Source organism: Ischnura elegans, chromosome 4 (genome assembly GCF_921293095.1).
Source record: "Ischnura elegans chromosome 4, ioIscEleg1.1, whole genome shotgun sequence".
Classification (NCBI taxonomy): Eukaryota; Metazoa; Arthropoda; class Insecta; order Odonata; family Coenagrionidae; genus Ischnura; species Ischnura elegans.
In genome coordinates, this window is record NC_060249.1 from 95,755,887 (window position 1) to 95,781,757 (window position 25,871).

The 25,871-nt window shown below is 37.9% G+C and overlaps 1 protein-coding gene across 2 annotated transcripts in view; it reads left to right on the forward strand.

Annotated features, from left to right (window-relative positions):
- The window catches only part of LOC124157810 (endoribonuclease Dcr-1-like), an 83,484-nt gene that overhangs the window by 40,710 nt on the left and 16,903 nt on the right, over positions 1 to 25,871 (forward strand). For both annotated transcript variants that reach the window (XM_046532839.1, XM_046532838.1), the window contains exons 16-24: positions 912 to 1,122; positions 2,025 to 2,227; positions 2,355 to 2,533; positions 12,012 to 12,265; positions 14,927 to 16,659; positions 16,791 to 17,639; positions 23,733 to 24,171; positions 24,369 to 24,589; positions 24,958 to 25,123. In XM_046532839.1, coding sequence (XP_046388795.1) covers positions 912 to 1,122; positions 2,025 to 2,227; positions 2,355 to 2,533; positions 12,012 to 12,265; positions 14,927 to 16,659; positions 16,791 to 17,639; positions 23,733 to 24,171; positions 24,369 to 24,589; positions 24,958 to 25,123 — 4,255 coding nt within the window. The remainder of the gene's footprint in view (positions 1 to 911; positions 1,123 to 2,024; positions 2,228 to 2,354; positions 2,534 to 12,011; positions 12,266 to 14,926; positions 16,660 to 16,790; positions 17,640 to 23,732; positions 24,172 to 24,368; positions 24,590 to 24,957; positions 25,124 to 25,871) is intronic.

Consider the following 25,871-nt stretch of genomic DNA (forward strand, 5'->3'; position numbering starts at 1 on the left):
TACCATCCGGTGGGTTATCTTCCTATCACTAACCTAACCAGCCCTCTAAAGCAGTTTCTTTCTCTCTCTTCCTTAACCTTCTGTAATCTACGTTTCATACTCATCCCCATCTCAAAATATTGACTATACATATGTATCAATGGAGTTGGTACTAAATGTGGAAGGAAAGCATCAAATAGAAACCAGAATAAAAATGGGAAAAAATGACCAAGAATGGATTTTCTATCTCTCAATTATTATATATATATATTATTAAAATTGATGGCTTTTGGTTCAAAAGTCAACTGCTGAAAGGAAAAAAGCTTCCTTGGCACATTCAGGGACTGGGTATCTATAAACATTGTCTTTATTATTATAAAGGCTTTAAAAAACATGTTGTGGCTTAACAAATATTCTGCAGATTTTTGGCACAGCGGTTGCAATAGCATTTGCAATAATTAAATTTTGTTGTAGTTAGAAATGGGAATATGTAATAGTTTTTCCCTCTTTTCAGTTTTAATGAAGCTTCTTAACAACTTGTATCATACAAGTCCACCATGCCACTGTGGAGAACTGTTTAGGGCTGGTTAGTTGTACATGAGTAGTTTATTACCGGATTCTGAATTTTCTTCTCAAGTCACCTTTTCTCTATTGTTTCCTTAATGTATTCAATTTATAAAAATTCAATGATCGAAATTATTGTGAATTTGAATTTAATTTTAAAACTTGTTCTTCAAGATAATGATAATGGGGCTCTTTTTAGTATGATCTGTAGTTTATGCTGTGCATACAAGTGCATATTCTGTGTCTAACAAACATATTGTAGTGACTGTTAAGATTCTGTGAATCATTTTATTATATGTACTAAGTTTCATAAATCTAAACTGTTAAAACGTATCTGATTTATTGCTTCACTGTGATTTGTTTTGCAGGCACTATCCAGCAACCTATATGGTAGTCCTCTACCAGAGCCACAACAGATTTTACTTACAGAAGAGCAGCTATCAAAAGCCCTGGCATTTCTCAATTATACATTTGCTGGTGTCCTGAGACTTCAGCGATACTTAATGGCTTTTGATCCAGTAGCATCTGAGAACTCCTACTTGATTGTACCAACAATGACGATCAAGGGAACTGATGAAGGTAAGGTTTTAAGTCTTGTTTTAAATAATATCAAGCGTGTGTGAAATTATTTTTTTTGAATCTTTGGAAATCTTACAACGTAGTGATCCAGTAACTTGAAGAACTATTGATTTGCATATTTACAGCTTTTTAATCATAATTTACGAGCTTATGGGAACAATAGGTGCTCAAGTTAATGAATACCATCTCTTTCATTGAAACATAATTTAATAGCTATGACATCATTGAAAATTTGGGGAAATATTTTAGCTCTATTATCAAAAAATTATACAATAACAAATTCCTTACTTTCTGGATCCATCGAATTCCTTATATAATGGTTCTTCCATATTAATTGCTTTCATCCATCAAGCTGTATTGGTCAACCTTTCCTTTTTTTATTTGTTAATTAGGTGCCATCAGCTATAACTCTTTATTACAATAAAATCTGCCAATTACCTACTTTAAACTCTCTCTATTGGTGACTCTTCCTGCATTTGAATAACACTGAGTATGCTTTTTAAGTTATAGATACGCACCTGCAATTTGCTTTATTTTAATGGGATGAACTATTCATCATAATTCGGAAGAAATATTTTACTATTATTTACTAACTAAAGATTTACAATTCTTTCACATTTTTCATGTTTTTTTTCCTGGAATGCTCCTGTTATGAAAAAATTCCAATTTCATATATTTTCAGATCATTAAAAATGGTCGATTTTACTCCCAAATATTTATGGTTGTAGAAAAATCTATTTTCTTCTGTCGCTCGCAATTTCAATTTATGTTCTGTTGGATGTATCCTGCAAATTAAATTGATCCGTAGAGATAAAATAATTTGGCGTTTTGAATATCAATTTCAATTTTACTGGTATCAATGATCATTTAATCCTTTAAATACTTCATTTTTTTTGTTACAGAAGGTGATAATTCAGAAGTCATGAATGGTAAAAAAGACCTGGTTGAAGTAGATTGGGAATTTGTTGATCTTATTCATGGATGCAAAGGAGAGTCAAAGCCCATACCTGTCAGTGAAGAGGAAAGAAAATCATTTGTGTTTGAAGCTTCTCTTTACCATGATGCTGTTGTAATGCCATGGTATAGGAATCAAGACCAGCCACAGGTAAGGGATGTTGCACTCAGATGGTGCCCTTTCAAGTGTTGGATGAAGTGATGCTGTTGAGTTTATCAGTAATTAATAGCAAGTATTGAATGTATTAGATTAATATTTCTTAATCTTCCATCAACAGTATTTTTATGTAGCTGAAATTTGCACTCATTTGTCACCTAAATCATCATTTCCTGGATCAGAATACAAGACATTTGAGGAATACTACTTTAAAAAGTATTCCATACAGATCTGCAGTCGAGACCAACCCTTGTTGGATGTTGATCACACTTCAGCCAGACTCAACTTTCTTACTCCCAGGTGAAAATTTTTTTAATGTGCATGCACCACTGGAAACCATTATTATATAAGAAGGATATACCAAATAATAATTAGACTCTATTTTTTTTTGCATGAAGATAAATTAATCTTTTGCCTAGTTAATCTCTTTTTGTTTGTATCGTAACCCTTTGAGTGCCAATGGATTTTCTAGATACCATGCTAAAATTGCCTAGGCATTTTTGCTGATTTTGCAATGATACCCTAGGAAAAAAATTATGTTTAATTACAAGGGAATTTATATGTGTATTCAAAAGCACAAGTGAGACTTTTCATTTGTGGTTTAGCCTCATTAATGAATTTAGAATAGATATTATAGTAATATCTATTCTAGATATTACTATAGATATAATTTATTTATATTTATTATAATAGATATTTGTTTCTGACACCCACGGAATTTTAGCGGCCGCCGGCCTAAACGCCATTTATGTCGCCCTCTATCGCTCAGTGACGAGAAAAAAAGAAAAACGAGGGTCTTAGCCCGTTTCCAAAATAACCTTCGTAAGTTAATATTTCGAGTTACTTCGTATTTTCAGCAGAATGTGCTCTATTTTCACTGAGATTCAATTACGATCATAAATAACGTAGGATGTGATTATCCTCTGGCGAATATTTGAAGTAAATTCTGTTTGAGTTCTCCGACCGACTACTGTGTTCCATCATCATTGCAGACGCTGCCATAAAAGACTTAATTCTTCATCAGGACCATATTCTTCATACCGGGTGTGAGGTGACCTGTTCATATAGTATGTTTCTCTCCTTTTATGCCGACAGGAGCAAGGTTCCAACCGGAAAACGACAGGAGAAACATCTTACAGTATCGGAGAAATAGAGAGAGAAACGTTATTATCCACATTGATTGTTTTCCTACAAGAGACGTTTTATCATTTCTCAACGTGGTAAAGTATTGGTTCACTTGCGTGAATTCCCAAAAATGATACACAAAAACCTGTACCTTCACCTCATTTAGTTTTCGTGTTTCTTTTTCCGCCGTATTGAAAGTTATGCAAAGGATCATAGACATAGAGCGAAGATTTTCTCAGTTTTAGCACTAAAAAATAGGCGTGTCATAATCGTAAATAAATATAGAGTGGAAAGCGCAAATAAAATAATTAAATTTCAATTTAAAGTCGGCAGAGAAGAAGAGAGACAATTTTATGAGCACGGCACCATTTCCCTGACTATACTTCTCCAGCCTCTCTCCGGTTAAAAACTTACCCCCGTTGCCGGTAAAGATGAACTATGCCCTTCTCCACAGTCGGAGAACATTCCCAGTGGGTGGGGTGAATAAGAGTGGGATGGGGATTGCCTGAGGAAAGAAGTGTGGTCAGCATAAGGAGTGGTGAAGGGGGCAGGAGAAAGAAGGGTGGGGAAAGGTCCTTCAGCTCTGCCTCAGACTACGTTTGGGGGCCGTATTTTGTTACGACGCACGCAAGCTCCGTGACCTTAGGAAGGGAGTGAATGGGAAATGCTGGGGAAGGAGGGGTTTGGGATGCGTAAGGTGGGTGTCAGCAAGATCAGCCAAAGGCGGCAGGAGGGAGTAAACAAAGGCTTTGGAAAGAAAACTCTCAGCATGGGAGAACTGGGAAGCGCGTGAGAAGAAAGTTCATGGTTAGACTTGGAAGTGCGTCTTCATTAGGTACGAGAAGCCTGAAATATAAATTGGCGGTAAATAGAGCCCAATACTTGAGATATTTAAGTTGTTTATTCACAAAGGCCAATATATACACTAAAAGATAATACCCAAAAAAATCTGTTATTTTTTTTGCTTTTTTCCCTTCTCCATCGCCGCTTCCACCATGGTTTCTAACTTGCATAAGTGGTAATTAAATTGGGGGTCCAAATCGTTAGCCAGATCAAAATGTCTTAATGTTTGGAAGGCAGCGTATACTTCTTTTTTATTAGGTGGAATTACTTCCTCACTTTCATCATCGTCGTCACTGCTATTCTGACTAGTCCCGGCCGCTGCTTCTTCGGACACAGGCACCACTGTCGAATCGTCGCAAGCCTGGAGATCATCATCTAGCGCAATATATCACTTGATGTTGCGCGCTGTGCTCCTCCTGCTTTTTCCAAATATTTTTTAAAATCTTCTTTTAAGCCACTAATCTCCTCCGCGATTTCATCTGTCGCAGCTTCCTGAAGGTATAACGTAACGATTCAACCAGAGCCGTGATACTAAAGCAGTAAAATTACTATTAGGTTAGTTGTATCAAATACCAACCTCGGGAACATCCTCATGATGCGCTATCGGAGGGAATCTGGCCGATTTCCTGCAATTTGCGATGGTAGTGGAGGAAATCTCTCTCCAGGACTCAGCTATGGCGCGGATTGCATGTATCAACGTCCATTTCGGGATGTTATTAATTTCTGTTCCCATTTCTAAAAGTAGCAAATATATTTTAAAGAATGATAATCATGAATAAAAATATCTAAATCGATATCCAAACGCACATGAGCAAAATAGATGAATGTATACATACCGATCCAAGTTATACCGCACAAGCTTCTTCCGGTACAGGACTTTAAAATTCTGGATAATGCCTTGGTCCAAGGGCTGGGAGTTGCTAGTCGAGTTCGGGGGTAAAAAGAGGACTCGAACATTAGCCAATTTTAGATCTTCCACGTATTTATGTACGGTGGCATTATCCATTATTAAAACAATTTTGCGGTTCTCTCCAGCAATTTTTCTCTGTTGACGTATAACCGTTTGCTGGAAAATTTCTTGGGTCGTCCAGCTGTTTTTATTTGCATGGTAAAAAACTGGGAGGGCTTCCAATTTTACATGTTTTAAGCACCGTGGCCTTTCAAATTTCCCAATGACAACGGGCTTGATTTTGTCCATGCCCGTTTGGTTGACGCTCAGCCCCACAGTAACACGCACTTGACTCTTTTTCCCCCCATGGCACCTTTGCCCTTTGAAACCCAGGGTTACGTCAGGTAATGCATTAAAAAATAGCCCAGTTTCAGGGGCCAGCGAGGGTGAGCTCGTCGAGGAAAGGGTCCCGGATTAGGGACCCTTCGAAGTGCTTCGGCGAAAAGTAGTCAAGTAGTTTTCGAAGTACGTTCACAGCAGTGCAAAGGGTTAAAAAGGGGTGTACGAAATACTCCGCGCGACCTTCCTGACATGTTAAACTACGAATTATTGTCGATGCTATGTTTACGAACAGGCACGTAAATAGGGGCATAATGTCAGCCGCGATATTTTTACTGAACTCCTACTTCCCCTAAATTCCCACAGTGAGGTTTTTGGCGACCCATTTCTCTCCAAAGTTGCATTATCATTTACGATTTCGCACTTTTGATGGACCACAGTTGGAAGCGCTGATTTTTTAGCTACTTACGCCGGCGTAACTAGTTTTGTTGACAAATTTTTCGCTGTAGTTCGTATAAACGAATGCCATTTGCTCCTAGGGACCGAGCCGAGGTTCGTAAATTCAAAACATTTCGTATAATCGAAACTTCGTATAATCGAATAGCGCCATGTATTTAGCATAGGCTTTTCACCGGGACCGCAACATCACTTCGTATAATCGAAAACTTCGTAAAATCCTGCTTCGTAAAATCAAGAGTTTACTGTATATACAATAATTTAAACAGAGTATATAGTTCAAAATGAAAATTAACTTGCAGGAGGAGCTCTATCATGCTCCCGGGACTTTTTGCGAGAGACAGGAGTGTGATAGCCCTAGCACTCTAAGGATTAATGTTTATTTGCTTACTTTTGATGTTCAGTTTATGTTTCTGTTCAGTATAGGTGCATGGACTTTTGATGAGAGTGTTACTTATAGTATGTTTGAGGAAGTATCATGGCAAGAAATCACGATCAATATTGCATATGTATTTTAATAATGATGCATGGATAATTCATTAAATAGGTACAGCCAGTAATGCAATCTTGTGTCCTGTTACAATTTTTCATTTTTTGACAATTTTTTTGTCTTTCAATTTTCCTCCAGAAGTTTAACCCTCATATGGATTTATAAATTTACTTACGTCATTGGATTTACGGTGCTGCAGCGGCGCTGCATCATTCGTTGTTATTATCTTTCAAATTTAATCTGAATTTACAAGTTTTCTGATTGATAATGGTAAATACATCTATTATCTTTATTTCTCACCGTGTTTTGCTAGATTTAACCCATTATTGTGGAAGTTATAACAAAAAATCTTGAACGTTGCATTCTTTTCCATTTGCTGCTGTAATGCTCTCCAGTTTTTTCCCTTTGTCTGTTATTTTCAAATGAAAGTTTTAATTTCGTGCGTAATGGTTGTTTGAAATATTTTTTCTGATATGCAGAGCTGGACAAACTGCTTTTTAATGTTTATATTGTTTATATTTTTATGTATCGAAATACTAAAAATGAAGACCGAATAAAATTCTTTTATGCCCATATGACATAATTTTGCTTCACTGCGTTCAACCATATGTTATATATTTGCAGTGTATATAGAAGGATAAATTATTTAACTTTAATAATCGAACAGCTGTAGGTGAAGCGAGAAGAGACGAGTGTTACTTTCGTGATTTTTACAGGATTCTGACGATCAAGACAAATCTTACGAATATTCTGGGAGCTTATATCCTGCAATTAAAAAAATCAAGTCTTATGGGTTTTTAAATATAAAGGATATGGGATAATAGGCGACGTGCCAAAGAACCGAACGCCGCTTTGGAGGTGGAGCTAGAAGAGCCAGTATTTTTCTTACCGCGGAGCACCATTCCCTCACTGAGGACGTTTCCTTAGAGATGGACGGGTAAATGTGATGCGTGGGAGTGCACCAGATGAGGTTTTACTCCTGGATTGGTGGGAAATCCAAAAAAATAACTTCTTAGAAGTATGGGTTATAGGTGGTTGGGAAGAAGGAACAGGCGCCTATTTTCTTTCGTCCAGCTCTGCGTGAGGGACTGATGGAAGAATGTTCTGAGGTGACAAAAATACCCTCATGCTGGGAGGACTTCTCTCACTTTTTCTTTCCCTAATGTTTCACTGACCCAAACATTGAGACTGTCCATAACTTCCCACTAAGCTTCCTTATTCGTCATTCACCGCCTTCTGCCCCCCTCCCACAAAACTTGATTGAACTTCTCTCCACCTGAGCTGGACCTTCTTGGAATGAAGGGAGGGCCACCGCGGGGCATTTTGACTAGGCTTTTGTTCCCTGTCCCTCATGCAGCGATGGAAGGATAAAGAAAAAGCAGCCTTTTGTATCTAATTGCCTCCTTGCACTCCCAACCTTTTTCTCGATAAGGGTTTTCTACGCTTACCTGGCATAACGATCTGGGTATTCCCTGATCCTTGGCAGTCGACACACTACCACCCCTTCACCTCAAAACAACCTACGTGGCATTCCTTCTCCTTTCTCCTCCTCACTTACCCCTTCTTGCCGTTAGTAAAACCCCCTACGAATAAAATATCTGTGCATTTTAGTGTACAAAGAAACGAGAAATATATTTACAAATTTTCACATCACGGTAAATTGTCTATTCTCCTATTCATAATGAAACGATTTTTACCACGTAAATACTGAACTTATTGTCAGGAAAGAGAAATTATTTTCTATCACACAATTAGTTGGGTAGTTATCTTCATTTCACCCCAATTGTAAACTGTCACGTAATCGGTAATTATATAAACTCCAGCAATTTTGTGTAGACTATCGTAGCTGCAAAGGAATATTTTCGAATGGGAGGTGCAAGACATATAACAGTAACTGTGTGATGTGTTCTTCACGGTTGTCGGTGAAACCTCTGAATCTCCTGGCAAGTTACAGTTGCTCATTCAACGAGAAATATTCACACGATGGTGAGGAAGCATTATTCTAGGAATTCGGATAATGCATTGTGGTAACATTTTCTTAGAATTGCTGCTTGGTGTAATTTAAGCATAGTAACCCTGGGATTTGCCCAAAGGTGACTATCATCACGGCAGGTGCGTGGACGTGGAGCGGAGAAGGTGCCCAAGCAAAACAAAGTCGGAAGTCATGGAAAAAACAACCTTGGCAACCCATGAGTTTCTATGAATAATTCTTGCAAAAAGATGATGATTTGTCAATGAACATTATAACGAGGCAAACATAATGATTCTTAGCTAAAAGAGAAAGCAAAATTGGTGTGGTAATATTTTCCTTTTGTTTAACAATTTCATTTTTTTTATAAAGTTTAGGAAATTAAATAATATGATTTTAAATAGATACATAATAGCGTTTCGTACGAAACATAATTGCTTTGACATTAACATTGAGAGTGCTGTCCCTGACGTAGCGATGAGGAAATACTGAGCACCACAGCGGTGCCGTAAATCCAACGACGTAACTTTTTTCATTAGAGGCCAATAAAATGTAAACTATCCACACTATGCAAACAAAATTTTATATGTAGACGAAGAAAGCAGAAAAAATAGACTACTCTAAGCGCGGGGTTTCTGTTGGGCTGGCACTCCAGAGGAATTATTAGAACAAGTCATTTAGTGAAGGTATTTATTGACAACAAAACATATTGCATCGCGCACATGCCCTCTTTGCACACCTTTTGCACCTGAGTCTTTCCGCCGACTGCCGCTGCCTACCGCGTCATCCGCTGTTCCCTTACCCACGTGGCCACAGCTTCCTGGAAAATGCTGATGGCAGCATCACTACCACGCACTCTCATGAGTGCCTATGCATGGGATCAGAATAATATTACCATCCGGTCTCTCGTCTCCGCGAACTCAAGATGTTCCGCTTACACTACTGAATATTTCAAAATGATCCATAGGAATGGAAAATGTTTACACCACTTTTGAAACCACGAGCACCGCTAAGGCACAGTGAATCCATATGAGGGTTAATGTAAGAAAAACTTTATTCAACCTGATTTTAAACATACAGCCCATCAATCTGAATTTGCTATGTAATTTACCCAATTTACTCATTTTTTTGCAATGTGTGTGCTTTTGGAATATCAGGGAAAATAGGACTAACTTTGACAATGTTTCAATGAAGAGCTTGAGATAGAATTAGGTTGATGAAAAATTTTGTCATTAGCTTGATTGTCGTAATTTGAACATTTATCCAAGTGTTTTTGCAAAAGTAAGGCCTTTTCTCTGTGAATCCCCATTTTCAATAGATCACTCCATTTGGCATCTGCACATACTTTGACTAGGAGAGAGGATTAATTTTATTTTGCTTTGTAGATTTACAGGAAGTATGCCCCAGATTTGATATTTTTTCTTTGATGATTTTTTTACTTGTGAAGTTTTTCACAACTCTCAGAAAGTGGTGCTAGTTGTACTTTTCTCACTGTGAACACAGGACACATGAACAAAAAAGTGTGGCGTAATGTCAACTAAGGGCATGAATAGATTCATGATGATACATTGTACAGTTTTTTTGTAGGAGATGAAAAAGATCGTTGAAGCTATGTGATAGTACAATTATGTGGTTTTATTTTTCTTACATAAATTTAGTCCCAGTCCCTGTTCAAGGATATAACCGCAGAGTTGACGTGGACTCTTTTGACACAAGTTGAATTATAAGTTTTCCTAGATCTGGTAAATTGCACAAGAAATTGATTGATGTCAACGTACATACTCACATCATCTGCAAACATTATACATTTGTTTACATTATCCATAAACTTATTCGGAAGATCATTTATTAATATCAAAAACAGTACTGGTCCCAGCACTGACCTCTGTGGCACACCTTTACTTACTGCTTAGGATGAAGAGAGGTAGATTTTGCCATTATTACGAAAGGCCACTCTCTGGTGTCTGTTTGCAAGATATGTTTTTAACCAATGCAATGCAACTCCTCTAATTCCCAATAATTCACATTTTACAAATAATTTATCGTGTTGAACAGCATCAAAGGCTCTGCTCAAATCAAAGAAAATTCCCATTACCCTGTACTTTATGTTTATCTCTTGAATAATACATATAATTCATGGCTTCAAAGAGAGCTTGTTCAGTCAACCTTCCTTGGCGGAAGCCATACCGAAAATTTGTTAACAGGTTTTGACTTTTGCAGTACACATATTTGAATATTTACCAAATTGAGGAATTATTGAAATTGGTCTATAATTGCAAAGATTATTTCTGTCGCCTTTGTTTTTATACACTGGCACAACCTTAGACATTTTTAGGGCATCAGGGTAAACACCATCACCACCAAAACCAACGACAAAAGAGGGGCTAATGTACAGTCTCTGCAGTCATTTATTACCTTTCCTGTTATGTCGTGAATATGAGCAGCCTTTTTTGTTGCAACCCTTGAGAGATAAGAGCATAACTCAGTCTCACCACAAGGCCTCAGAAACATAGACATACTTGACATGACATTGGATGTTGAAGCATCATTAAGTAAGGGATAATGTATATCCAGAGGTTTGGGTATTTTTAGGAAGGAATGGTTGAATGCATTAGATATTTCAATTGGATCAGTTATGCTGCTACCAAAACCATCACTGATTTGTGATGTTAAATCAACAACATTTAATCCGGTGTTGTTCTTTATAATATCTCATGCCACTCGAGAATAGTTAGAAGTATTCTTTATTCTTCATACTTGGAGAAGAGCCATTATCAAATGCAATGTGGTATTTGAAAAAGAGAATCTTTGAATTAAAGAGAGAAAATTATTTGGATGTTTGAGAGAAAAATTTTTGATTTTATAAAGTTTATGGTACATAGTGTAAAGTTGCTAAGCATTTCAAAAAGGAAAATTATGTACGAGGAAGACTGAGACACATTTAGCTGTAGCAAATGAAGGAAAGTGGTTATTAATTGCTTATTCATGAGGCAATTAATAGTCAAGGAAACTGTTTAAATTTCATTACAGAAGCAATTTGGAAACTTATTTTCTAATTTCTTAAAAGAAACCTGTTACAGTGGAAAATAAAGAGTAGAAATGTGTTTTCACACCAATTTATTGCAAATGGTCGTTTTCGACCTCACTGAAGAAATAGTTTTAACTATTGAAACTGAATGAGTTTCATATTTATCTTTTATGATATGTGCCTTTAACTAACTTATCTCAAACTATTAGAAAATTATGTGATTATAACTGATCATATAATTATAACTTACTTCACCTAAAACTTTCAGTTGAGTGCCACATCGCATATTTGAACATATACTTCAACAGTCAGTACCTTTAGGAAGGAGTTTCTCCCTAGTTTGCTACTACCCCCTCTCCTTTGGGAATAGGGTATATTTTGGGAAGGACTTGGCTGTACTTGAAAATGTTGTTGTTACAGCAAAATACTTTGTCTGAAAATAAATGGAGTAGAAATAATACAATTTCTTATTTGACTAATGAGTTTCATGTTGTTATGCTTATGGTTTAAATAAGATTTCTAAACTGACTTTGCATCAATATCACCCTGGGCATTAGTGGTACTACATCCACCAGAGTTACAGGCTTGAATGGCCTAATGAATAAAATATATTCACAGTTATTCTCTACATATTTACAGGTATGTAAACCGGAAAGGAGTGGCTCTTCCCACCAGCAGTGAAGAAACAAAAAGGGCGAAAAGGGAATCCCTGGAACAGAAGCAAATATTAGTTCCAGAACTATGCTCCCGACATCCTTTTCCTGCCTCCCTTTGGCGCAAGGCAGTATGTTTGCCATGCATTCTCTATCGCCTGAATGCTCTGCTTTTAGCTGATCAGCTTCGTGCCAGAGTTGCTCGGGAGATAAATTTAGGTCTAGAGAAAGTACCAAAGGGTAAGATGCCTTTTGTGTGATGGTTAAATATGTGATATTTTTTCATTCAATACAAACTCCAAGTATATCTACATGGATTACAATATTTGTATATCTGGAGGTAATTGATATGGAATTAATTTAATGATGTTATATTTTGGAAGACTCATCTCCCTAAGTCACTCCGAAAAATAGAAATGATACACCTTCCCTTTAATAGTTTTGTGTTTTCCCAGTGTGAATGTTTACTGTCTGGAAGTTTTAATTTTATTTACAGCTCATGGATGGGTAGCCATTATGCATTCTTCTCTGATTTCTCATTGCCAGTTGCATTTATTATTTATGAATTAAGTCCTCAGTTTATGCCCTGGTCTCCATTTTATATTATACTAGATGACCCGGTGAACTTCGTACTGCCTATTATACACAGAACAGTTTAGTTACATTATTTTTTAATCGAGAGCGGCTGTACTGATTTTAATAATATTTAGCTTATGGTAATAAAGTAATTAAAAATTTAAAAAAGCATAAGTGAGCATAACAATGGCTTGTTAGAAATATATTTTCTTTATTCAAACTACATCGGGGAAGTAGACCAAGGCATGTACATGCAGATTTCTCCAATGAATTTTCTAATTTTTATGTTTTGACTTAGGAAATTTAAGACACTGTGGTCTTAAAAAGCAATTATTAATATCAAACCCGTTCTTGGAGCAAGTTTACGCCACTCGATCTAGACCGATTCTTGACTGACACTCAAAATCTCGTGAAAATAGCCCCTGGGAAGCAGCATTAATATACTCGTGGCGCACTCGTTATAACTCGATTCTGGGAAGTGCACTGTGTACCAAACGTACCACGGCACCTACATATTCGGGTTTAATTTCGTGAGTTAAGCACCTTCTGATATATGACAGTGTTTGTTTTTTTTATCAGACTAAGATAAAGCGGATGAATCGAAATAAATATAGTGAAGAGAAGAAAGAGATTAAGCAGATGGTTTACCTACTCGTGAACATACTACATATAAAACCTTGGGTTTTTCATGTGTATATGAGGACAAACACTGAAAGATTGACCTTGTGATTTGTTAATCATCGTCACGAATGCAACTGGAATTCGTTGAAGCTCAGAAGGGCATATAAGTTGGGATCATGGAATCTTTGGAATGAGAACTTCCTCATCTTTGAATTTTCCTTTGAGTATAGTCGGGTTAATCATATTCATTATCAGTTTTTTAAAATCACCAAATGCGGTCCGTTGGATAGTTTTGGTTGGTTTAGGTTTGGAAAGATCATGAACACAGAGCCTACCTTTAGCTGTAAATCGTGCTGTGGTAAGCCAGGAACGTCCAAGGACTTTAAATATTCAGATAGATAGTTGGTGACTTCGTCTTCGTTTGTTAAAAGATTGGAATTCACGCAGAGTTCCAACTATTTGATCGTGATTAACCTAGCTTGAGTCATCCACATCTTGATTCTAGGCTGTCAAAATTGCTCGCTCAATCAACCATTTGTGATTTTAGTGGTGATCAGTCATATTTGGGAACACTTTGTTCACGATCTCACCTTTCAATGAAACTTATTTGCTAACATTCCGAGGAAGTGAAATCAAACTGCTCGATTCGTCGACAGGAACACGGAACAATTGCTTGGAGATTTGTTTACAAACATGGTAGTGAAGTGTCAACTCGAGCTGGGCTTACAATTACCTCAAATTAAATTTTTAGAATACAATTGAAATATTTTTAATATATGTATTTAACAATTAAAATGTTATATTGTTATATAGTTCAGTCATTAAATTGGTAACAACAAAACAAATAATGTAATTTGTAGTTTTGACTGACTTATCAATTGTTGTAGTGTTACCAACACCTAAAAAAATACTCCTTATAAAAAGATGAATTTTTTGTGAACTTTTCCTATTGTTTAATGTTCAATATGTTATCCGGGGCTGAGATGAATCCAAATAACCTGATATGATTAAAATCGGTGAAGCCGTTCTCGAGTTATAAGTCGATACCTCCCCTGCAAAAATGCTCAACAATCGCCCACTGAATCAAATCCGCTCATCTAGTAGCCCAACATTACAAATCCGCTCAGCTGGCAGTGTCCGAAGCATAAACGCTCATCTCCTACTCTCCAAGCCTGGAGGTGAGCATTTATGCTCTGGACACTGCTAGCTGGGCGGATTCGTAGTGTTGGGCTACTAGATGAGCATATTTGATTGGGTGGGCGATTGTTGAGCATTTTTGCAGTGGAGGTATTGAAGTGTTCTAACGAACACGATTTTCGACTTTCTTTTATATATATAGATTACATATGTGCCGATTGAATATCGTGAATTCAAAAAATTTCACTGTTGATGGCACTTAATCATATTTAATCTTTTTATAATGCAACTATACGATTGCCTTAAAATCCTTTGTAACAAATTTCTTTTATGGAGGATTTTTTTAAAAATTGGTACTCAAGGTATTAGTAGAAAATAAAATTCAAGTAGTTGCTAAAACTAGTTTCCATTTTACTTCAATCGGATTAAAATTTCATGCCATCAGAGTGCATCTCCGTAAAAAAAAATTAGGGGCTAACCGGGTTTTTTATTTAACTGCATTAAATGCTGGGCTTACTATTTTGTGCAAGATTATTTATGGAATTATCTTTCTTTCTTTTTTTTTAGATTTCGAGTGGCCCCCTCTAGATTTTGGTTGGAGTCTTGCTGATGTGCTGAAGAAATCCAAGGAAAATGAGGGTGCATCAGAGAGCAGCAAAAATACTAAGTCTGGGAAAAGTGGTAGTGGGCCTACAAGCAAGAGCAGTGATGAAGAAGAGGATGAAGTTTCTGGGGATGGGGAAGACAAGAAAGGAACAAAGAAGAAGGGTAGGTCAGAGAAGAAAAGGAGACGAAGGAAGAAAGGTGATGAGAAGGCCCTTAGTGGTGATGATAGGAGTGATGAGGATGATGCAGGAGATGATGAGGACAGTGAGAAGAATGATGGGGAGGATTGGATGGAAATTGGGACTTGGTCGAATGAGATGGCCATGCAGGCCAACCCAGAGGGCCTACCACCCCTGCCTCATAATGTCACCATGGTTGGGGAGGGTGGCCGTGAAGGCTGGGGACCTAGCAATGAAGGGGAGAGGATCAGGTATGGATCTCCCAGCATTTGGAAAGGAAGTAGTGGACCTGTTGAAGTTTTTAGAGGTTTGGAACATGACCTCGAAGGGCTGGAAACTACAGACTCTAGCGACGATGATGATGACGATGAGGCCCCTGAAGATGAGGAAGGAGTGGAAGAGGCAGTCCTCATTCCAGAAGAAGAGGTGGAAGATCGTGGCCACCACCCTAGGGGTAAACTTCGTATCCAGTTTAAAAGTGACTTCTTGGCAGAAGCAGTAGAAGTTTTGGATGATGATTTGGTGGATGGGCAAATTTTGAAGGCTATAACTGAAGCTGGTGAGGTTGATGTGGAAGAGGAAGATGAGTTTGCTGATGTTGAGGAGGAGGAGGAAGATGAGGAGTCAAACTGGCTTTGGGATGAAGGCGATGATGGTGAGGGGAACGAAATTGTGGAAAAGTATGTTGAACACTTTGAGGAAGCAGTGGTGGATAATAAGAAAATGATTGAGGGCAGTGGAATGCTGCTTGGCTCAAATAAAGCATTTTCCCTAAGCAATAAAGGGGAGATACGTGATGAAGTGGTTGTGAATACAGTGGTTTCCCATGATACAAAGAAAGAAAATCCTCTTCTTTGTGTCAAGAAATTTGAAACACCCCCTACTAGTCCTGTTTGTAAGCCCTTCAAATTTGCATTGCTTAATAGATGTGAGTTGGTAAATGATGACGATTCGGAGAGTTACAAGTCGAACACCAACACAGAAGATGGTGATTTTGTAACCATGGAATCCCTCTCAGATGATGATACTGATGATATATTCTTGGATGTATTGGAAGAAGATAAAAATTGGGAAACTGAAGCCTGTAATGATAATCATGAATCAGATTGTGATGGCCATCGATCTGACTCACCAATTTCTTCCAGCTCATCAAATTGCTCTTGCTGTTCTTCATGTACATCTTGTTCATCCTTGATCTCATCATCTGAAGAAGACCTTGAGAATTGGCCATCGGATATGCCCGCGGAAGGTGGTGCACAAAGTGAGGAACCACATGCCATTGAGGAACCAAAAAGATTCAGTTTTGATGCACAGCCTGCCCTCGAGGGTCACCCTGGACCATCTCCTCCTCTCCTCCTTCAAGCCCTGACAATGTCCAATGCCAATGATGGGATCAATTTGGAACGTTTAGAGACAATTGGGGATTCTTTCCTAAAGTATGCCATCACTGCATATCTTTACTGCACTCATCACTCTATTCATGAAGGAAAGCTGAGCCACCTAAGATCCAAGCAGGTGAGAGAATGTGATACTTTTAATCTCTTATTTAATCTCTTGTTACATATTAATCTTTGTAGTTGTGCATCTTGATGATGATGATGTATCATCAGTTTTCCTCATTTTGCATTTTTTTTAATGCTTATTAGGTCAGCAACGTGAACCTTTATCGTCTTGGGAAAAGGAAAAGACTGGGTGAGAGCATGATAGCTGCAAAATTTGAACCCCATGACAATTGGCTTCCGCCATGTTACCATGTTCCTCTGCACTTGGAAAGGGCCCTGATTCGAGCAGGTCTTCCTCCTTCTCACTGGAATGGTGCTGAGGTGCCTTCACTTGCTGCTCTTTCACCAGCCCAAATCGGCCGTGTTGTACGGGAAAAAGGGAGACGCTTAATGATGAAATCTTTAGCAGAGCAAGAATCCTTGAGTAAACCTCAATTTGGTGCTCGAGGATTTGGAGAGGCTGGCTTCAAGTCTGGCAGTTTTAATGGAAGAACAGATGCTTTTTTAACCAAGAGAGAAGGACTGAAGAACAGCAAAACAGCTGCTACTGATTCAAGCTCACACCATGGAGGGAAATTCCAAGCCCGTGACTTTGTAGCCAAAAGTAAAGGAAATGAAGGATCTGCTGGAGGAAGCTCTGGAAGCTTAGGTTCGACTTCAGCTGAACCAAATCTTTCATCTGAGGCTCAGTCATCATCCAACAACCCTGTGGAGGAACTTCCATGTTTTGTTCCCTATAATCTTGTTACTCAACAAAGCATTCCAGATAAAAGTATTGCTGATTGTGTTGAGGCCCTAATTGGAGCATATCTAATAGCCTGCGGTCCAAGAGGTGCTCTTTTGTTTATGGCTTGGTTGGGAATCCGCGTTCTTCCATCACAGAAAATATTTCTGAGCAGCTTAAAGGATAATGCCTTGAAAGAAGGAGAAGAAAGGCCAGTTGGTTGTATGCTTCCTAAAGAAGCTGTAGAGCCAAAAGGTGAAATGTATCAGGTAATTCCTTAAAATATTTTTGTTATTTTGTCACATTTAAATGCCTTATCACTATACACTTATGTAAAGAAAGAGAATCAGTTAGAGGAATAATTTTATTTATTGCAATTATTAGTTGTGAAAGAAAATTTGTCTAATGCTTAATCATGTAATCTGGTAAAGTAATAGGATGTAGTCAAATGCTGATTATTCAATGTATGTATTTGGGCTCTGAGGTAGGAAAAACTCTTATGGGCCCACAAATATTCTTAACCTTGCTGGTAACTTTTCTATGCTCCCAAATACTTTTGGGTGAACATGCATCATAGTTTGCAGTTTTACCACTAGTGTGGTAATTTATGAAATTAGTTCTTTGACATTATCCTTCTATTTGCCTTCAAAAACCACTCTGCCATGTTGTAACCACCAACATTCTCTCAGAGGATGCAACTAGCAGGGGTTACACAACATGGGGGTTTCTTTCTTAACACATTCAGTGCATTTTCAGCTGGGATGTGATCCCATACGAAACTTTACGTTTTGTGCCCGATCTGAAAAGGCACGAAACGATCCGATTCATTTTGGACCAGGCCGGCATGAAACTTTTCACTTTTAAAAGGTTAGGATCCCATACACTTTATTTTCTGCGTCGTATAGTTTCATGCCGGGTGGCTCGAAATTATCCGAAAAAGTGGTTAAAGTGCCTGACCGTGCATATGTGCTGCGCGGGGTTTAGGAAATATTTCGTGCAATTTCGGTTTAGTGCCTTTTCGGTTTCGTGCCTTTTCGGTTTAGTGCCTTAAAGTGACAGCGGTCCGAAACAATTGAAATTTCGTGCTTTAAAGTGCTTTTTCGTATTGGATCACATCCCTGGTTTTCAGGCCCGATTTTCATGGAAGTCGTCAGAATCCGGTGATAAATTTTTTTTGTTTTGCTTAATTTGTGTTTAGTACAGTTCCTAGTACATTTTTATGCATAGTTTGAGCAAAATTTTTCGTTGTTTTTGCAAAAATTGGCACTACGTCAATTGGCGTGCTCCGTATTTCAGTATTGCCAGGCTTTAAAATGAGCGTGTTGACTATACTTCAGGATAAGTACAAATGTTCACGAAGTTTGCTTTAAAGCTATTTGTGTCAATTTGGTGCTGGGTTTTTGTAATTAGTGTCGGGGAATATCATAAGTAAAAGAAAAGACATTGACTGTGCTAAGGGGCAGCACTGCTTAGAGGTATGAGATCAACATAGGATGTTGCATCCTGGATCAAATGAAAGTTTTTTCGGCGAGCATAACTTTTGCTGGACGAACTATAAAATATGGTACTTTTATGAATGAGAATGTTGCCTTGATTTACAAGTACTGAAAATTTTTCCATAAGATTTAATCTGAGGTTTTGGAATTATTTGAAGTAAACAAATTAAATGCGAGCTTCAATTTATGTACTGGAGGAACGGAAGCCTTCCTCTCCTAGTCACCATAGATTCCATTATACTTAGATTCTGCCGCGAGTAATGCTCTGTTTCAATAATATGGTGAAAGTGGTAAACAACAGGCCTAATCTTGAGATTGGGGTCCTTCCATCCACCGAATTTCAGGCGAAATGCAGAACATGCCTCACTGCCATATCCCGGGTCACGGGACATGCTACGAGAGAAATAATGATGCTCAAATTTTGCATCAGTACCCCAGTAGTCGGCTAGCTGGTGTGGAGAAATAATCCCCATGTGGAAGATAAGTCCCAGGAAAACTTTGAATTCCTACGCTGATAGGGTTTTTCATTCCGTTATACGAGGTCTTTTGGAGACACCTCTAAGAAAGAGTTCCTCTGCAAATATATTTGATTCCTTGACAACTGACTGAAAAAATCCTATCCATAAATATGAGATCAAAATAATCTTGCCGCCTGTCCCCCACCCAAAAGTGATATTTGGAGGGTCACCAGATTATCAACCCACAGGATACTGGTTGGTTGAGAGGGTTTTGAAGGTCGTGGCTCGGGGTAGGGCAAGGGAGAAGGAGAGGGAGTTGGGATGGGAGAGGTAGGCGAGGAAGAAGCAAAAGTAGAGGTTGTGGTTAGGGATGGAATACTGGAACCACCGGCTCCAGAAAAAGGGCCCAAAGATAGATTTGGAATAACTATTGTCTCCCTCCCAGATGGGTCCCTTAGGTTTTCTTCTACCTCATCCTTAGAACCGCTCTCCACATCCGTTTTTCCCTCATTCGTCGAATTGAGGATAGAAAAAATGTCCTCATATCACCATATAGATCTCCTTTTCAAGAGGAAACCGCTCTGAAAAGTAAATGATGTTACTGCAGGGGAGAGAGAGAGAGAAAGTGCATATATTTTTAGAAGAAAAAATGTTGAGAGCCTAAACAATTTTGTGTTTATTAAAAATCCATAGAATTTCAAGAATCCTAAAATGATTTACCCCCCTAATATTACATCAGAGAAAATTACGACTATATTTCAACGATAGTTAGCTATACTTATATTGTAGCATCCCACCCCTGGCTCGCCCGGATACCAAAATAGAATCGGGGGAGATGTCGCACAAAAACAAAAGAAAATATACAAATCCGCGTGGATCCCTCCCGCATGAGACCCACGGGACAAAATTATGCCACTCTCTTCGTCTAATTCACATAAATAAAAAATATTCCCCTTCTTTGGAAATAATTGCGGGTGGGGGGTTCCCGATTCAACCTGATGGGTGATGTTCGGGCGCTTATGCACTCTTCCAACACGCATTCACGGAAAGAGAAACGAACGGGACGAAAGGAAGGGCGAGGGATATTTATCCTTAAGATGACCCGTGAAGGAATTAAAACAAAACACTTACTCAACACTTTCAGCGAACAAAATATAATTCAAACAATAAGGTTGCATATGACAAAAACAAAAGAAACCCTCTTATACACTAATGAAGAATGAATTGGTGAGAGCAATTCATAAAACATCAATGATAAAAAAAAACAACAGTATAACTTGATTTTCAAGATGAAAATCAGAATAGCAAATGATAACAACAAAATAAAGTTCGGTTGCGAACACGTAAATAATGATGCACTTTCAATTATTTCTTAACTGGGGAGGTAAATGAAAGTCCATCCCAACGAATGTTAATTTTGGTTTGGATGTTAATTTTACTTTGTTGATCAATTTCACTTTCACTGAGTAATGGGTGTGTTCCGTGACTGTCTGTCTTAACACTTGGCAGGAGACAAGAGGGGGCTTTGGGGGGGGGGGATAGTTGCGATCTTACTTTATCGTTGTCCGAGGTTAGACCAGGTTGGATCCAACAAACTCTCGTTCCATTTACTTCACTCCTTTCTCCTTTGTTGGAGGAAGCTGCATCCGGAACGGAGGTAATGCGTCCTCTTCAGCTGGTCCTTGCTCCTTCGGACAGGGGGGGGGGTCTCTTCTTTCAGACCAATCAGCCTCGTGATCTGTTTGGGCCCCTCGTCTTCTCTGCCGTGTGTCGCACCCAAAATTCGGGCATGGGCTCCACCCAACAGTCACTTCAAAAGTATCTTGCTTCTTCTACGTGCACCACCTTTTTATTATCCCCCAACTTGGGGTGGGGTAACGCACAATGAAAAGGGAGGAGGAACACGCCATTCATGGGAAAAATCCGAGTTCCCCTCCTCCCACACACACTCACACACAACCTTACATAACTGACATAACCACATTCATCCCTACTTACTCATTCACGCTTTCCTCCACGGGCCGTGGTCTGGGGGGGGTTTTGGGAAAGTTCTGTGGAATGGAGCGGGTAAATGGTAGGGAATAAATGCGCCGAGTATAATGCACTTTGTAATGGGGTCTGAACCATTACAATATGTATCAACAAATCAGTGGTACAATTATATAATATTTGACGGTTAGTGAATGACTGCCATAGGTAATCAATACCACATATGTTTCAGGAGGCTTGTTGGATACTACATGCACGTAGATAGACCAAAATGGGCAGATATTATGGCTACTGAATAATTTACGAAATTGAAAGTCAGAGCATACACTGAGGTCATGGTGAAGGTAACACTTACGTTTGCAAATTTTTCGTAAACAGACATGCATAATAAATCTTCATTATGTATAATTCTTTTGATGCAACACCATCTTCTAAATTTATTAACTTTTTTGCCATCTTTCCGTGCATCACTATAAATATGAAGGCAATCGACTAGTTAAAATAAAAAATATAATATTCAAACAAAGTTAGAATGAAAATTTACTGCCACTCTTGACAGGTGCTACAGAATATTTTTTCTTTCCCTGAAAGAATTTTTTATAGAAAAATAAAATATCCTAACATGTTAACATAGGCAGCAGTATAAAATTTATACTTAAGGGGCTCAGAGAATGAAGAGCTATCCCTCCTTATAGTTCTTTATATTCTACAAATAAAATAAGCAATAATTAGACAAAGTACTAAAAACATTTAATACACAATGCAATTTATTGTATAAAAAAGTGTATTCAACATAATTTGGTGTGAAAAAATAGAAAAGATAAAATTGTACTTATAAACTACATTATGATAAGTATCTAATTCATAAATATTGATAAAAAATAATGACATGTACTGACGTGGAGAGAAAAATATGGAAGAAAAACAGAGAGAGGTTTCCACGCCATAACTTCCGTTGAAATGCTGCTATTTACAAATGGCGGACACGGTTCAAAATATGAAAGCTTGCTGATGGCCATAAGCACAATCGGAAGACTCAGAAGTAGATATTAGTTACATACGGAGACGGAGAAGAGGGCTCCTGGACCGACCGGTAGAGTGCGTCAATTGACGTGCTCTGTATCTCGGCTTGGACGGACCAAGTCAATTGACGCTTTGCGCTGAATGTGTTAAAAAAAAAAAACTTGTAACACCCAAAAGAGTTTTAAGACACACGTACACACACTCACACCATCTAGTTCTACAATTCATCTAACAAAAAGGGGCACAAACAATTTGATACATATTTATCATTGCAGATTGGTTCCATAATTATAGATGGCTCTCCTCCTAATACATATTTCAATATTATTTCTCTTGGCATAATTCTCATTGAAGTCATTTTACTGTGCAAAAATTCCACAGGGAAAAAAATCATTCGCCTTTACCGGGATTTGATCTAGGATTTCCCAATCTAACTATCTTTTATGGTATAGTCCATATATTTCCAGAGAAGTGGAAGATGTCTCGGTAGCGTTACTGGCTAAAGCTCTCATCTGGAAATCGGGAGATCTTCGAATCCAGGTCAAGATGAACGATTTTTTCTCTGTAGAATTTTTGCACAATTTGTGCATTGCTGTTGACTCCGTAAAGGTTTCACCATGGCTAGTCCCAGTATACTTAAAGAAGTCACTTAAGCATATATTTTCCTCTAGATTATCTTACCTCTCTTAACCTATATAATTTTCTGCATCTGAGTAGCATATATCTCCTTGCCTTGTAAATCTTCCTATATATCCATATGTCTCCTCTTCATCAGAACCAAACCAAGGCCACAAGTAAAATCCTTACTTGGAAAATCCTCTTGTACCCCTTCACTAGTCATTTGTGTACCATATATGTAAATCTAATCTCATAATTTCCAGAGAAATTGTGTCTTTGTGTAAAAAACACATGTAAAAGAATTCTACCTTATTATTCTTATATGGAAGGACTAAGAAAGCAAAAAATTGGATTTTTAACTGTCTAGTTTCCTCCCAAAGTGAAACAAATACATAATCTTTTTCAAAAGTGAATAGGTGGGATTGAATGGTTTAAAAAGTTGTTATCATTCATATTTTTTGACTTCTTGTTGCTTTAACTGTTGAAGTAATGGCAATATCTATCCAGTAACTTAAGATGCTGTCAATAATCAAATTGAACCTGCAACATTATGTCAAATCGTCCAACTAACTACATAGTGTTTACACCTGCTTGATTTCTACCGCTGGCTGAAAATTTTGGTCTAACCTCAGATTTTAATACATGTGAAAATTTTATGCATTCAGTGTCTTTAATATGTGCATTAGAGAAACTAATTCAATGAGATTTTTATTGAAATCAATTCTATGGGGGTAGCAGTTTGAATCATGCATTAATTTTTGTTTTCTTTTGTCATTAGGTATGCTATGGAAATTTATCTGCACCACCTCCACCACTTACCTTGTCTTCATTCTCTCAAAGGAAAGAGCAAGAATCAGAATTTTTCCCAGGAGTGAGAGTGAAAAGGTGTAAACACTGTTTGAAACCCAAGAAAAATTTGAAATTTGCTACTGGGAACAGTGATGTGGAACATTACTTTGTGGCATCAGATGGAAAATTACCTGATGAGAGTACAAATAAAGTAGAAATTACGGGTAAAACAGACATTACAAGTAGGCCATCTGTTCAAAAGGAGTTGAAGAGTCTTTTAGGTGGTTTAAGTGCATTTGAAAAACACATTGGCTATTACTTTCAAGATCGTTCTCTCCTGCTGCAAGCTCTTACCCATGCTTCTTATTCACCCAATCGCTTGACTGATTGCTACCAGAGACTGGAATTCCTCGGGGATGCTGTTTTAGGTATGTGATTTTAGGAGGGGTTATGGCTTATTATGTTCTGTTAATGTATTATTTTACTGTTTTGATGCCATAAAGCCTGGCATATCTTTTTGTTGCTTGTGTGTGGTTATGTATCATGTTTCAATTATTCTAATTCTGGTGCTGTTGTTTAATATTGTAGTCTCAATTCTCAGATTAAGAAAATATCCCATTTTCAGATTATCTTATAACAAGGCATCTTTATGAAGATCCACGGCAGCATTCACCAGGGGCGCTAACAGACTTACGCTCTGCCTTGGTTAACAATACTATATTTGCATCATTAGCTGTGCGCCATGGCTTCCATCGGTTTTTTCTGCACCTGTCTCCTGGGCTTCATTCTGTTGTAGAGCGCTTCGTTAGGATGCAAGCCAGTAATGGTCATGCTATTTGTGAGGAAGTAAGTAAACTTGCCAACTTTTTTCTATTGTATATTTGTATCATCAGAGCTTGAAATTTTTTCTGAACTAATACATAGTCAAAAAAGTTATCAACCTCCACAAAACTTGTACTCCTAATCATTGAGAACTGCATTTATGGCATATAAAAAATAAAGAAGGAAAGTTACTTATGCCATCTAATTTTTACTCAAATCAGGTAATTCACAATTTGTGGTATAAATTTATCTTGGCATAGATGATACGAACATACGAGGGTTGCTCTTTTGTCCCACTTAGTGAATTTTTTCAAGTAGAATCAATTACCTTAATTTTTAATCGGTGACTAACAAGGGCTCTTTATCTGATACTAATTTTTTTCTTCCTCAAGTATTACTTAATAGAAGAAGAGGAATGCGAAGAAGCAGAAGATGTTGAAGTTCCTAAAGCACTTGGAGATGTTTTTGAGTCTGTTGCTGGTGCAATTTTCTTGGACTCCGGGATGTCTTTGGATGCAGTTTGGAATGTATATTATAGAATGATGAAGGCTGAAATTGGTAAGTGTGAAAGGGAATCCAATATTTCATTATACCAGACCAATCTTTGGTCCATATTTGTTTGATATTTGAAGTGCCCTTTTTGATGATGGTGACAAATGAATTTCTCATCAGTGCATTCATGCAGTAGTGTGTACTTATTTTTATTAAGTATTCTACCATTTAAGGTAGGTCCACCTGGAGTATTAAAGAATTACTGCAGCTGTCTCCACTCATGCATGTATCTTGGACTTCCTTCTTCAAATCTCAATAAGGTCTACTCCCTTTTATTCTGTCTATAAACCCTATTTTCTTCCTCTGCCCTCCTCACCTACCAAGCATCCTTCCCTCTAGCTCAGTTTTTAACATCCCCTCCTCATTCTGTGCTCACTCAACCTAAACCCTCTGTATTTTCCCTGTCTCATCTTTCTCTCCTCACCGACCATGTCCAACATGTCCTCGTTCTTCCTCTTCACCTTCTCCATTGTTCTCCTCTCTCATATTTCAAACACCTCTAGTGTCATCTCCTCCACCTTCCTCAACATCCAAGATTCCGCACCGTAAAGAGCTGTACTCCAAATCAGACTCTTCACTACTCTTTTCTTCTAATTCTTACATTGTGACCACTTACTTGAGACTCACATTCTTAGCTTGTGCTGGTTTACAAAATTGCATCACCTTGACCTTCTCATGATTAATCTCCATGCCATATTCAACACACCATACGCAGCACAATTATCTCTTTGCTGTTTTAGGAACCATGAATATG